The following is a 15,648-nucleotide window of genomic DNA, read 5'->3' on the forward strand; positions in this document are numbered from 1 at the left end:
GAAATCTTCCAGATGATTTCAGGGAGGAAAACACAGATGGATGCTACCTAAGAATTGGCACCTTTGAATACCTCCATCTTGCTTTAACTTTTTCTCTGAAAATATTAAAAGTATATATTGCTTAGAATGCAGCAATTCCCCACTTTTATGTGGCGAATATGTTCCAAGACCCCCAGTGCCTGAAATTGTGGATATTATCAAATCATATACCAGCAATGTTTTCTGACCATAATTGACTGTGGGTAACTGAAACTGCAGAGAGCAAAACCTTGGATAAGGGAGAACTATGTGATATTTTTGGACCGCAGCTGACCGTGGATAATTGAAACTGTGGAAAGTGAAACTGCAGATAAGGATAGACTACTGTAAATGCATAACTAATTGTATAGTTTAAAAAGATGCAAAGAACTTCACTTGTTGAAAATCTTTGCTCTGTATGAAAATTAATCCAGTTGTTCTGTCCATGAGAAAATATTGCTAATATGTAGTGGTTTTAAAGTATCTGAGCTTTCCGTCCTTATAATAAAAACATTGTTTGCTCCGTTCTTTCTTTGAAATTTTATTTACAGGGGCCTCTCATAGTAACAGAAGAACTGCATTCTCTTTGTTTTGAGACTACACTGGAACAGAGTGGCCTAAGGATTGATCTGGTGGTAAGTGTCTTAAATGGGGAAGTACAAGGAATGGAGTCTCAGTAACTATTTCCAGATGAGCTTTCTGAAAGGCTATGTTCCCCAACTTTTTCAGTGTGATTTATCATGCTTTCTAGAACAATCTCAAAAAGTGGCACACTGTGTACTGCATACAACATTTAATACCTAGAAGACCCTCATGTGCTGGAGGTGTTGTGAGATGCTTGGAACTGTTGACAGCAAACATTTCAGTGATAGAGCCATTTGATTTTACTTATTATTTTTCAGTGGACTTTCCAGGATAGATTGTTATTTTGCTGAACATATAAATTCCTAGATTTGGTCCCTGGTATTAAAAATTACACTGAGAATGGAGGGAGGACACACCTCTTTGCCTTGAACTTTCAAAGTCGCTCAGACTAGATAGTGCTGGGCAAGGTGAACAATTGTGACAAGGCAGCCCTCTGTGGTCTATATAAGCCACTTGGAAGCAGAGTTTGGAAGAATTACTTTCTTGGACTACAATTCCCAGAATCCCCCAAAGGGTATGAATATTAGAATAGTAGTCCCACTCTGCTTTGGAGGGATTTAGTGTGGAGAAACGTTGAATAAGAAAAGACTTAAACACCTCAGCCCTCCTGAGACCTTTTTGCTTGCAACCTCCCAAAGTTTCCTGTCTTCCCCCTCCCCCTTTACAAAGAGGCCTTTTAGGATACTATAAAATATGCTTGGAATGTATTATGGCTTTATGACTCATTGGCACTGCCTGGAACATGAGCATCTTTGTTTTTTAATGTAACCATCTCCATATAATTTGTTTTAGCCAGAGACCTCACCCCAACCCCCCCAGTTGTGCCCACTGTGTGACATTTATGCCAAGTGCCAGTAGGCAGAATGTTAGTGATTCATCTTGTCATTTGAAAGGCATTGTTCTTTTTGTGTTGGAAAATTCAGTCCCCTTGACGCATGAAGGAAGTCACTCTGGCAAAAATAACTTGAATTAGCAGGTTCGTATTCTGTGGGCCGTGGATAGGGAACCCTTGGCTCTCCAAATGTTTTGGTCTTCAACAAGCCCCAGCCAGGATGGCCAGTGGTAAGGGATTGTGGCAAGCCCAGGTATCTGAAGGTTGTTTCCTACTTCTGGATTAGTCTTTGGTAATAACTACAAAATCCTCAGCCTTTACCCTTCAGATGTGTGGGGTTCCAGTTCATCCTATTCAAGATGTCTTGCCTTTATACTTGTTTTTTTACTTGTTGATCAATGTATTTAAGCATTTGCTCAAATGTTCCTTGTTATGTCTGCTTTTTAGACAACATCCCTTCCAATTGTTGTGATTTCCAATGTCAGCCAGCTGCCAAGTGGTTGGGCATCTATTTTGTGGTACAACATGTTGACCAATGAGCCTAAGGTAAATTACAAGGCTTTTCCCCACATTTTTGTAATGCAGGAAAGGCGGGGGGGGGGGGATTTCAAATGGCTATGTTAAAACTGTCACCCTAATTTTGTCGGTGGGATTTCTTTTTCAATGAACATGTATCGGATTGCATTGTAAGGCAGTTTTAGAATTTACAACAGGCATTAAATCTCATGTAAAATGTCATGTTGTCCTAATTTAATGAGAATGTCCCATAGGTGCTGAGTTATTAAGTTTTTCTTCTGCAGTATCTACTGTAACCTTTTTCAGAAGCTTCATTTTAGCCAGAAGCCCAGTTTTATTTTTTAAAAATATTAGCCCCACATACCAGTTTTGATTTCATAAAATGATTAAAGAAGAGAGACAGATGTGATTTTCTGGTCACTTTAGGTTTCCATAGTTTTTTTGTGGGATTTTCAGGCTATGTGGCCATGTTCTAGAAGAGTTTTCTTCCTGACGTTTCGCCAGGAAGAAAACTCTTCTAGAACATGGCCACATAGCCCAAAAACCCCACAAAAAACTATGCATGCTGGCCATGAAAGCCTTCGATTCCACTTCAGGTTTCATTTTAAGGGATGGATGCAGCTCCTAATAGGTCCTGGCTTTGGAAGAGCTTGCTCACTCCTGTTGTTGTTGTGTGCCTTCAAGACATTTCCAACTTATGCTGATCCTAAGGTGACCCTATCATAGAGTTTATTGGCAAGATTTGTTCACAGGAGGTTTGTCATTGCTTTCCTTCAAGGCAGAGAGCATGTGACTTGTCCAAGGTCACCCAGTGGATTTCATGGCCAAGCTGGGAATCAAATCCTGGTCTCCATCATCCATGTCCAGCACTGTGCTCACTCCTGCTCCATAAGAAAAAAATGGAAGAAGAATGAGAGAACATGCAAAGTGTGGCCAAGAATCTTTTTGATGACTTATTCCAGCATAATGCTCTGTAACACTTGCCAGAAGGCACTTTTTGAAATGGTGGCTGAGGGATAGAAGAGCAGGCTTTTTTTGTTGTAGGTGAACACTGTTTTCTTGGATGTTAAACTGCTCGGGAGCCAGGACAGCAGCACCTTTGCCCTTTTGACAGAGATAGCTTCCTATGCCATCCACCACAGTAGTACCCATAGCTATTTTATCTCTGCTTGGTGCTGCTACATATGCGTCAGCACAGTTGTACCACCCAGTTGGCTCTCAGTCAGAAAATTTGAATTGAAAGTAGAATATATAGCTGAGAACCTACTGTATGCACTGAAAAATCAAGCAGGGAAATTTAAGAATACATATTTCCACGCTGATTCAAAAACATACTAGATATTATGACCTTGAAGGCACAGAAGCAGAAGTTAAATCTAGGAGGTTCAAGACAAGTTACAGTTTATGATTATTGAATGTTAACTGCTCAAGTTCTCTTGCCTTTTTGTGGGTGTTGTGGGGGGGAAGGTTGATTTACCTCTCCATGGAACACCTTTTTGGGGGTGTGGAAGATAACATTTTTGGTATATTGGTTGAGAATTCAAAGATCCCCTTAGGAAACAGCCTCATTTGATTGTGCACATTACACCACCTTTGTCAGTATGTTTCCAGTTGGCAGTGCTTCAGGCTGCATCTGAAATCCAATGCAACAATATTTCAAATTGAAGGGTTAACATGGCTTGTGGGGTGGGGTGGGGTGGAGAAGGGAGGGGAAACTCCCTTGATGAAGGAAAGTTAATACCTCTTATTTGAGATCTTGCCCTCATAAGTATTGGATCCCAGCCATGTACGGGGCCAGTATGTTGTACTGGTTAGACCAGATATTAATGATATGTTGGACTCCAGTTCACATTATTTTCAAAAAACAATTCTGTGGGGACTGTGGATGCCTTCAAACTAGGATTAGGGAGACCCAGGAGCAAATTCCATCACGGTGATGAAACTCAGCTAGTCTCTGTCTTGTAGCCAAATCTGCCAGATAGAGTTTTGTGAGGATAAAGAGGGATGTGGAAGTCACTCCTTGGGAGGAGGAAGAAAGGAAATGCAGTCAACATTTGTATTTTAAATCTTTTCTCCTTCTTTTCATCCCCTGCCACCCAGAACTTGTCCTTCTTCCTTAATCCTCCATGTGCGAGGTGGGCTCAGCTTTCTGATGTTCTGAGTTGGCAGTTTTCTTCCGTCACCAAACGAGGGCTCAACGCAGATCAGCTGAACATGCTGGGGGAGAAACTGCTGGGTAGGTGGCATTTCACTGTATCTTCCTTCTTCTTCTTTTTCTTTTTTGGTCATGTTATGTCTTCCACTGGACATCGATTTAATTAATTATGGCATGCAGTGAAACTTAAAATTGAAGTCACACCATTTGAGAAGTCTGTTCAGCACAGTCCTCTCAGCAGTTACAGCCAAAGTCAGATTTTGGGTGGTTTCTGCCCTTAATCTTTCTTGTGTATTAGTTATGTCCCCTATCACTTCTTCTGCTGAACATATTGTTTATTAACGCCTTTCCTATCTAAGGAGGTCAGGCCTGTTCAAAAGCATTTTAAGGAGTTAATTTTAATATATTTTTATTTATGGAAATAATATCTAGGGTTACCAGATCTCAGGGCCTGGCCACTCATCTCCTACCAAAAGGAATGAATCTCAATGCAAAAGCACTGTTTTGAAATGTGTGTTTATGTATCTTCCTTATTTGTTATACCTGGAGTTTTTTTTGTGTGTGTTTTCTTTCTTTCAGTAGCATACTTTGTGCAACTGTAGTTGGTGCTTTATGTATCATGCTTAACAACAACATCAGGGCTGCTCCCTGTAGCATCAAACTTGCAGCACTAACAGCGTCCACACTGACTTCACCAGTTTGTAAATCTCAGAGTTTTGGCCCTGAAATCTTATGAAGATTTTTGTATTTATATTTTACTCTCAGCTTTTTATGCTATTCCTAGAGGAACTAATGCAGCAATTGAAAGAGGCTACTATCTTGGGGACCATTCCAAGGTCCCAACCACTTTATTCTGGTCTTGACTCTTAAACTGTTCTCCCCCTGCCCCCCTCCCCCCCCCCCCCCCGGCCCTCTTCAGAGCTACAGTCAGTGGCTGTGCTGGCTGGGAGGTCTGGGAGTTGTAGTGTCAAATTAACATTTCCAAGTTCTGTTCCTTCTCACCTTGTCTCTGGACAAGTGCAATTAAATTCTTGTGTGCCTTTAGTCTTAATTGCATTCTATTTACACAAGCATAATCCAAGGCTGGGTAAAGAATAGACTGTGAGCCATATGCAGTCTCCAAGAGCTCCAGTTCAGGGCCCAATTTTTAGTCTTTTTTCTTACACACACCCTCTCCCATTCTCTGAGGGTCTGGGGAGTATAGTATGGTTTTGTAAAGTTCTGTGCCACTCATCTGTCTTAGGCTTGGAGGGGACCTTTTTCCTAAACAGGAATTTACTTCTGGTTACTTCCAGTTTGGGAATGGGGCCTTTTCACACTACAAAATCAGTGGTGTTGTGGTTGCATCCAAACTGCAGAAAAATACAGCTTGACACCACTTTAACTGGGATGGCTCAATGTTATGGAATCCTGGGAACTATAGTTTACTGGGGCATTAGAGGTCTCTGACAGAGAAGGCTAAATATCTCATAGAACTACAGTCCCCAGAATTTCATAGCATTGACCCATGGTGTCAGGTGTGAACATTTCTGCAGTATGGGTGCAGCCCTGGGTTCTATTTAACTGTTGTGGGTACATTGTATGGGATCCTGTAGTTTGCTCAGAAGCACCAGAAGAGAAATTCCCTGGTTGTGGTTTCTACGTGTCCCTTCCTCGATTGCAAACCTGAGGATGTTGCCATGGAAAGTGTAATCATAATGTTAGAATTGTGTTATGTGAAAGGCACCATAGTCATAAAACAAATCAGATGGATTTCAAAATGGGACAAAATGGATTCCACGTGCCCCCTAGAAAGTTTGGGCAAGGTTTTTCAGTTAAAAGGATTTTAAAAAGAAAAATGGAGGGTGCAGAGGTAGAGGAGTCCCAGGTGTGGCTGGGGGCATATGTGGCTAGCAGAGCATTGGGAGTTGCCCGTTATTGTCCAAAGTAATGACCATCAACTAAGTTAGTAACATGGTGAACTTTTTCCCTTTAGGTTGTGGATGCACCCCAGAAGGCCTTATTTCTTGGGCAAGGTTCTGTAAGGTAAGAGCTGTTTCTCTTCAGCCAGTTTAAATGGGGTGGAAGCCATCGTTACAGCTCAATTCAGTCCTATTGGTAACTTTCTCAGATTTAAATGGACAGGCTTGAGTTGTGCTCAGCTTGGCCTATTACAGGCTGGGAACTGGAATCATCTGAGTATCTGGATTTCATCGCTCACCAACCTCAGTTGCTTTTTATGCAGCCAGGGTGATGTTAGCATGGAAGGCCCCATTCCTAATACCATCTGGTCCACATTTGGAGTACCAAATTGAGGTTTTTCTATCTGTAGGCTCATGTGTTGGGCCCAGCTTTGCTCCTCTTTCTTTTCCCTATGCAGGAAAATAATAATAATAAATAAAGAATAAAACTTTTATTTCTATACCGCTTTTCCTGCAGATCAAAGCGGTTTACAGTCATTAAAAACTCTATGATCCATGTCATAGTACAATCTATTATACATTGCAAGAGTACAATTAACAATTGAAAACATATGTAACAGCAATCGGCCATCAGATAAAAAATTTAAAGAGAAAGAAGGAGGAGGAAAGACAAGGAAAGGAATTTATTTTGTCCCTCATCAATGGTCAGAGATAGTGGAAATTCCATTGAGTGTAGCTGCCTGGACTGACAACAGGGTGTGTGGCCAGATCTCCCTGGGTTGGGTGGGAAACATCTGTGGGGTGGAGGTTTCTCTCCCACAGGCTGTACTCTTTGGAACTGAATAACATTTCTTATGGAGATCAACATACACATGTGATTTGCTATTCAGAAGTATATTTTAGTTTAGCAATTGGATGGTTTCAAAGAATGAATGCAGGAGAGGATCTTCTAACAGATGGGGTGGTATATAGAATCATAGAGTTGGAAAGGATCTCAAAGCCCATCTATTCTCCTGCCATGCAGTAATATATAACTAAAGCACTCCCAAAAGATGACCATCCAGCCTCCATTTAAAGACCTCCAGATAAGGAGAATCCATCACCCTCCAAAGCAGTTAATTCATTGTTGAATAGCTCTTATAGCAGGGATGTTCTTTCTAATGTTTAGGTAGACTCTTTTCTTGTAATTTGTATCTAGGTGGACCCCAAGATGTTGGATTACTATTTGCATAATAACTCTGACCATTAGATTCCATAATCTCTAGACACCATGGCTGGTGTTGATACAAGTTGAAGTTCCACAACATACAGAGGGCCACAGGTCCCCACTTGGGCCATAGGATATCCTTCCTTATTTTCTCTTCACTCACCAAAAATGTTTAGGTTTGCCTCCTATCAAGAGATCTTTGTAGGCCTCCTCCCATCTACAGGTAGCACTTAAGCTAACTTTCTGGGCTGCTTCAAGTATAAAAGTAGGCAATATGTTGGAACTTGAAGCAAAGAGAAGGAAGGGCAGTTCCGCTGGATCATTTGATGGAAGGTCTGCATGATCCCTGAATGTATACAGCACTGCATCCTGCTGTGTGCAGCAGTTGTGGCAGGACACTGTATCCTAAATCCTCTATTAGCCTCAAGAACAGTAGGCTGCACAGTTGATTCAATAGGTTTATTCTAGTTGGGACAGTTAGTCAAACCCACACAGTGAGTCAAACCCAGACAGTGAGTCTGGTCTGACATTAGCAACAGTCATGTTCATCATCCTTCCTGATGTTAGTTAGGTCTCAGTATATCTGTTGATTATTATTATTTTTTTTTTTTACTTGACTGGAAATGGAGGGTGGCATTTTGAGGTGGCATGATGGAGGCATCTGTTCCTTTGGCCCTTCTGTCAAACAGGTTTTGACAAGTTTTTGAGCCACTGACAAATCTATGAACAGGGACAGTAGTGGGTGTGGGTATATACATCAGCAGTGGCTTTACCATGTACCTTTGCTGTTAATGTTCTGTGCCTTCATGTCAAGCCTAAAGAGATCCTATTACGGGGTTTTCTTGGCAAAATTTGTTCAGAGGGGGTTTGCCTTTTCCTTCCTCTGAGGTTGAGTGTTACTTGCCCAACATCACCCACTTGGTTTGCATGGCTGAGTGGGGGGCTCAAACCCTGGTCTCCAGAGTCCTATCTATCTAGTCCAGTGCTCAAGCCACTGGCTCTCTGTTTTCTTTTGTAATCTTGTATTCTTACTGACTGCCAGCAGAGGGCTCTAAATAAACGTCTCACAAAATACTAGTATGTTTTTTCTCTACAGTGTTCAAGCTTTATATGCAAGAGGGAAATGCACAATTCCATCCATTTTAAACATGCTCAAGTATGATACTGCTTAAAATGACATCAGATTCCCCTGCTTAATTCAAAGTGGAGTACTACAGTGCGCCCGCGTTATACGCAGACTCCACCGTATGCTGGAGGTCCATGCCGGAAAAAGTCTTGGCGCATCTGGCAGCTGCAATGGCACATGCACCATTATCTTCAATGGGGCTTGAGCACACTCAGATTTCCCCTTACGTGGAGGGGTCTGGAATGGATCCCCATGTAAGGGGAGGGCCCATTGTGTAACTGATTTATTTCTTGACAGTGAATAGTAGGAGGAAGAGAATGTTTGGGAGTTGATGGAGTAAAAGATTATTGCACTTTCAAAAAGGTGTCTTCTGAAGATCTATCTTGTGCATAAATATCCCAAGTTTATATTGCTGCATTGTTATTACGAGTCCTATGTATTGTTTAGATACCACTGGTAAATTAGGTACTGTACCCAGAAATCATAAAAGTCATACACAAATGGTGCAGAGGGTGGGGCTTCCTGGGGGCAGGGCTTGTGATACAAGTGGTGGCGGGGCTTCTGGAGGAGAACAAGGCAGAAACACCAAGATGGGGGGGCACTGGGTGTCACCCCTCTTCTGGGATGTCACCCAGTGCAGACCACACCCCACTAGTGATGCCACTGTGGTTCTGGGGCAGTTTGTAGTCCCTCTCCCAGGGGCATAGGTTTGGGGGGTGCATGGCTGGCAGCAGAGGAGAGGAGAGGCCCACCTGGTCAGATTCTACTGATTCCCGCAGCAGATGTACCATGTTGGAGAGATTGCAACCTTGACATTATTTTGACCCAATTTGCACTTGGACTTGAGAGTTCCAGCACAGCAAGATAAATTGGCAACTTCTAATAAACCATTCTTTTGTTTCTTTCAATTTTAGGAAAACATAAATGATAAAAGTTTTCCCTTCTGGCTGTGGGTTGAAGGAATACTTGAACTCATTAAGAAGCACCTTCTCTCCATCTGGAATGATGGGTAAGAATTTCAGAGGGATTTCTGCTGGTATCATTGTGCTTGGGGCCTCAATTTAAAAATAAAATAAAGGAGTCTATTGTGATTACTGATAGATTTGGACATCTTAATTCTCTTGGGAAATATTATCTATTCCATATGTCTGACATTCTGGGACTTCTTAATCAAAGGTTTAAACAGTAGAGGAGATGTCAGATTAATTTTGGGTGAGCAAAGAGTGGCCCTTTGGATGATGTTGGATTACAGGTCCCAGCATACTTCACCATTGGTTCTCCTTCCCATTGCTGATTGTAGTTGTAATCCAGCAAGATCTGGAGATTTGCACTTTGCCCATTAACTTGTTAATGTCAATACATTTTCAGAAGATCCTTACAATTCTGCTAGAGAACACTGAAAACACTTTAACTGTAGTTAAAGATAAATTTTACAGCAAAAATTACTGAAAATTTTGGGAAATGTGAAAAAATAATATCAGCACACTTTATGGATTGAAAGTTACTTTGTTATTTTAACAATATAAAATGCATTATGTTTAAGCTAGTTTGCAAAAAAAAGTATGTCTGCTATACTGAAAGTATTATTTATTCAAAAATTATTACAAATTTAAACTTACTTTTTAAATTATGTTTGTTGTTACAAATGGAACTACGAAGTCCTGAGTTGTAAGAATACCTCAGCTATAAGGAACCTGCCTATTTATGAGGAGCAGGCAAAAAAATGCAATAAAAACCAAACAAAACAGCCATTTATAAAACAAGAGTTGTTTAGTTTACTGTCAGGCAAACATAAAGCACTCATTTCCATAAAAAGAACAGAGAAAAGGAAACCAACACCAGGAATGGCAATGAGGTGACCTGTGTGTAGTTTTTTAGTTTTTCAAAACATAAAACATACAGCCTATGTAGCTTTTATAAATATTGTATTGGGAGTAAAATATATGAACACATTGTCTTAGATATTTTATATATGAACTGAAAATAAGATATTCCATAATTCATTTTTTAAAAAAATTTTCTGGTGGGAAAAAAAGATTGGGGGGGGGGGGGAAGCAACCATCATTCTTTTCAATTTTTTCCTCAGACCATCGCATCTCTCATTGTTGTCTAGGTATACAACAGCCAATAGAATGACCTACACTGGAGGTTCTGAAGCAGCATACAGTGCCCAAGGCATGCATATCCTGACTTCAAAACCACTTTAATTAACTCGAAATTGCATTTTTATAGGGTGGTATCACTTACATCTCAAAAAGGTAGAAATAAATACACCTTGAGAGAGCTATTCTAGTTTGTCATCCACAGTAAATCATGCACTCATGTGTGCATGTGCCTTGAGCTGTATAATATAGGAGAAGCATTTAAAAAACCCACCTCCCCACCCTGAGCTAGTTCAGGATGCTGGGACAAAGCTTGCAGGTGGGTTTGTGGACTTGGGCAGAGTAAACCTGGCTTCTTCTTTTCCATTTTACAGAAGCATAATGGGCTTTATCAGCAAAGAGCGAGAGCGAGCCTTGCTCAAGGATAAAGCAAGTGGTACTTTTCTCCTGCGATTCAGCGAAAGTAGCCGAGAAGGAGCAATCACCTTTACCTGGGTAGAGGGGCCACCTCCTGGTAAGCAGAAATCGAGAAAGAACTCTTGTTGGTGTTTTGGGAGGTTACTTGTTTGGAGTACACTTCTCGGCACTCTACTCACCACCCCAGCCAGCATGGTCACTGGCTGTAGCAACCTCGCCTTCAAACTCTGCTTCCCTCTAAACCTTGTTTTAAGCTTGCTTGCATAGCTATTACGGGTAACATAAAAATAAAAGGTTGATGGCCCTAGGAGGAAATTGGATCAAGAAAGTAAAACCAATGAAAGGCCAAATTCTGGATAGTAAATTTTGGAAACTGGGAAAAAAATCAGAAATAAGCCTGTTTCAAGTGTCTGCATACCACCCTTACTAATCTTTGGTCCCAATTTTTTTCAATACTGAAATCTTACTTTATTCATACATAATCATTACATAAGGATTTGCATAATGGCAGCCAGCCTATGAAAGGAAGGAAGGCTGAGTGGACCTTAGAGCCCTGCCTGGGATCGAATTCACAACCTTGTGGCTGCAGTACTGGCATTTAATCACTGCGCCACCAGGGCTCCCTCTTTAAAGGCAGTGAAACGTGGGGTGGGAACTTTGGCAACCCCAGTAGAAGAGGGAAACACAGATTGGCATGTGTGACATCCTTTCAGTTTTAGACCAGGCAGGTTGCATGAAAAGTTGAGCTTTTAATCATGTATTAACACTTCTCTCCCACTGCTGCTTTTCTCCTTTTTTACCAGATGTTTGCTTCCACTCAGTGGAACCCTACACACGGAAGGAGCTCACTGCCGTTAGCCTCCCTGATATCATTCGTGGCTACAAAGTGATGGCAGCTGAGAATATTCCTGAGAATCCACTGAAATACCTTTATCCAGATATCCCCAAGGACAATGCCTTCGGAAAATACTACTCCAGACCCAAAGAGTGTGAGCAGCTTATATTTGTTCTTTGTTTTTAAGTTACTTTTGGTAAGGAAGCTCTGGCCCCCCCAGATGGCATTGGATTTCCAGCTTCTATTAGCCTAGTATTGTAGTCAAGAGTGATTTTATTTATTGATTTATTTCAAATATCTATATCCCATCTTTCTCCCACAATGGGATTCACAGTGCACAAAAGCAATGCATAGAGACAGTGTCCATTCACATCCTACTTGGGTGTACTTGAATGAGCTATCTCATATGTAATGAGCTCACAAATGCAAATCAGCTTATGCTGCCTTCAGCTAGCTACAATCATTACACACATTAGTAAAAAAAAAAAAATACACTGCATGTGTAGTTCAATTTATGCCTGCATATATCACTGACAAGACACTGGCCACAGTCTTGATAGGAGCTGAGGGCCACTTTCCATGGTCTTTATAGCAGGATTTCAAGCAGGCAATGCATATTTTATTCTTATAAATTTCTTTACAATCACAGACTATTATTTCTTTTCCCTGCTTCCAAAACGGGCCCAGAACCCTGGGAGGAGGAGACAGTTGGCAGTGTGTGAATATTTAAGCATGTCTTCTCATGTTCACTTGGTTTTGGTTATTTTGCAGACAACATAACTGTCAAGTTCTTTAAAAAAAAAAAAGAGCTGGCTGCAGAACCTATAGTTTGGACTTAATGTTGCAAGGTGTGACTATTTCTGTTATGCCCAGTACACATTGGGCTGCATTCCTAGACCCAGTGGCCTGTAAATAAGCCTTATTTCTGAGTAGCCACACCTAGACTTGTACTGGTTATAGCATGGGTTTGGAATAGATGGGTGGTGTGGTTAGTTCTCTGGATACTTATGTGAGGTTTTTCTGTTTCTTTTTAAAGCCCAAGAACCCATGGATGTTGATGGTGGAGGAAAAGGATACATCAAAACTGAACTAATCTCTGTATCTGAAGTGTGAGTTTGCTGAGAAGACACCTGAGTATATTTTCCAAACACTTGAGCTTTCCTTCTAGAGTTGTCACAATGTTATGACAGGGTAGGAGGAGTCCCCTCCTTTTCTTTGCTGCTTACACAGCATGGTTATGTGCCTTCAGAGTGGCCTCTTGGGACCAGCACAGCTGAGGGGGAGCCTTTGCTCATGCTTGTGCTGATTCTGGATGCTGCATTGTGGATCTACCTGCCTCTCACCATCACCAGCAGCATTCACTTGATGCCAGCTCCTAATGCACCACCTCCACCTGTCCCACATTTTACTCTTGCACTTGAAAAAGTATTTGATATATAGATGTCAAAATAAAAAAGTATTTTTTTATATTGGTATAATGTGCTTCTTTAATTTGAATGTAGTCCTTGGAAATGAAAACTGTTTTCCAGTGTTTGGGGAGAGGCGTGTATGTGTAAATCAAACATGAACCATGTCCTACATAGTTAGGTGCTGTGGGGCTCTCTCTGGATGAGGAGGGGTTAAAGAAGGGAGACAGAAATGGAAGGGTGTGTTGTCTTCAGATGAAGCTTGTATAGGAAGAGGGAGGATGATGAGAGGTGGGATTGATAGCTAACCTGGGTAAGGTGGGATTGGTGACTCGGCACTAAAGTAGGCATAGTCTAACTGGGGAGCATAGAGTATGTATTGTCTCCTTTGCAGGTTGAGTCTCCCTTATCCAAAATCCTTGGGACCAGATGTATTTTCCATTTTGGAATTTTTGTTTTGGATTTTGGAATATTTGCATATCTATAATGAGATATCTTGGAGATGAGACCCAAGACTAAACATGAAATTCATTTCATGTTTCGTATGCACCTTATACACATAGCCTGAAGGTAATTATATACACAATATTTTAAATAATTCTATGTATGAAACAAAAGTCTGCACAATGAACCATCAGAAAGCAAAAGTGTCACTATCTCAGCCACTTGTGTGAATGATTTTGGAGTATTTCAGAATTCCGGATAAGGGATACTCAACCTTTACTCCCTTTCTTCTACATATCAGTCCATTCCAAAATGGGGTTAAATTTACTGACAGATCCAAACTGCCCTCCATTCTCTAGATTTCTCATGTGTTCTCTTCTCATTATGTCTTGCCTTGGAATTATTTAGATCGTAATCACCAAAGACCAGACCTCTGGAGTGCATGCCTATATGTGCATGTCTTTGCAGTGGGTGCTTTATGTGTAATCTTCATCATAACATATTGAATAGGATGTGTAATCATCAGAGTCGTTCTTGAAAATGTTAAGAGAAAAACTAAGCACAGTATATAAGCAGGCAATATAAAATATTCTTGGAGTCTTCCTCTTCCTTCAAGTATATGAAGGAGGTGTGTGTAAATTCTTCTCCCAAGCTGATATAATTGACCATGCATGTACAAAGAAGTTTTAATTAACAATTAATGGAAATGAGGTTTTGTTTTAATCAGTTGGATTTGCATATAACTAAAACAAAGGTTTTGAAGGGGGGAAAGGCATGTTTTCCCCTTAAGAAAGATTTTAAAAGCATACATAATAGTCCCATCTTAAGAGAGAGATTCTCTTCTGTGTGAGGATGAAGAGAGAATGCCTCTTCTAAGATGGCCTGTTTTGTTAAAACGTTGCTTGAAATGTGTTGACCAGTAAATCAGATGCCTTTAGGTATAGTTTAAACAAATAATTTGCCATTTGTTTATTTTTAAAAGTTACAGCTGTAATTTTACTTTTCTTGGGCACAGAAGTAGGCCTGGCATAGAATATGAAATGCAGCAATTTTTAGGATTTGAAAGATAGCCTTCCTCTGCCTTTATATCGTGTAACATACTTGGCATGTTGTGCAGCACCTTTCAAGATGCTTGGTGCTAGTCCTACCTGGGATGTTACAAATGCATGAAGTTCTTCCTTAACACATGCCTGGCACTTGGGCTTGTGTGTTGTTGAGGCCTAGGGAAAACACTATCATTGGCTCTAGCTCACCTACAGTGCTATCAAGGGTAACCCAAGTGCCATATGGAGAACAGCAATTCCACTGCCTTTACAGTATGAGCCAAGCCACTTGGTTCAGCAGGACAGGGAGGGTCTGCCCTCTGGCTTCTCTCACCTATGGGCAACATCTCTTGGGCACTTATAAATTACTAAAATATTTCTGTAGAAAAGAGGCAGTCTGTGCTAAGACTTGATTATATATTCTTGCTACCAATTCATTAGAAAAAACTATTTTATTCTTGTTGCTTTTGTCCCTTCTTTGCCTAGCAGCCATCCTTCCAGATTGCTCTCCACTGACAACCTCTTGCCTCTGTCTCCTGAAGATTTTAGTGAAGTGGCACGAATGGTAAGCCCTACAGAAATTATGGTGAGTAAATGACAAACAGTGTGGGTTTCTTGGAAGTCTGTCATCAATATTAAACTTCTTTTTGTGACAAACGGCAGTCTTAAGAGACAATAATAAGAAATTATTGCAAAATGCAGTTATCTCTGCAAATAGTTTCCCCTTTGAGTTGCTCAGTAGTTAATAATGTGCTTCCCAGTCCTTGCTTTTGGTCATAACTTTTGACTGTCAGCAGTCTTTGCCTACATCTTTTTTCCATTTATAATCCATTTTGGTTTGGTGTCTTCCAATTATTCATTGAGAAAGTTTGAGATGTGGATTTCCTGTACCAAAAAGGTGGTTAATATAAACTGCAGAATGCTCCGTAGTTCTGCTTATGTGGTGGGAAGCCTAGGTAGAGATCTGACTGTAGTTTCACAGTGACAGTAGTGCACAATAG

The 15,648-nt window shown here is 40.8% G+C and overlaps 1 protein-coding gene across 4 annotated transcripts in view; it reads left to right on the plus strand.

The window, feature by feature from the left end:
* The window catches only part of LOC149313661 (signal transducer and activator of transcription 1-alpha/beta-like), a 38,240-nt gene that overhangs the window by 21,848 nt on the left and 744 nt on the right, over nt 1-15,648 (plus strand). The window contains exons 15-23 of one of the 4 annotated variants that reach the window (XM_089519571.1): nt 570-653; nt 1,943-2,041; nt 4,112-4,247; nt 6,142-6,191; nt 9,315-9,409; nt 10,877-11,016; nt 11,723-11,908; nt 12,791-12,863; nt 15,134-15,233. In XM_089519571.1, the coding sequence (XP_089375697.1) occupies nt 570-653; nt 1,943-2,041; nt 4,112-4,247; nt 6,142-6,191; nt 9,315-9,409; nt 10,877-11,016; nt 11,723-11,908; nt 12,791-12,863; nt 15,134-15,233 (963 nt within the window). The remainder of the gene's footprint in view (nt 1-569; nt 654-1,942; nt 2,042-4,111; nt 4,248-6,141; nt 6,192-9,314; nt 9,410-10,876; nt 11,017-11,722; nt 11,909-12,790; nt 12,864-15,133; nt 15,234-15,648) is intronic. The other 3 variants (XM_089519573.1, XM_089519572.1, XM_089519574.1) reach the window with 3 other exon arrangements.

Source organism: Sceloporus occidentalis, unplaced genomic scaffold (assembly GCF_023333645.1).
Source record: "Sceloporus occidentalis isolate IW3139 unplaced genomic scaffold, rSceOcc1.0.p SCAF_4, whole genome shotgun sequence".
Classification (NCBI taxonomy): domain Eukaryota; kingdom Metazoa; phylum Chordata; class Lepidosauria; order Squamata; family Phrynosomatidae; genus Sceloporus; species Sceloporus occidentalis.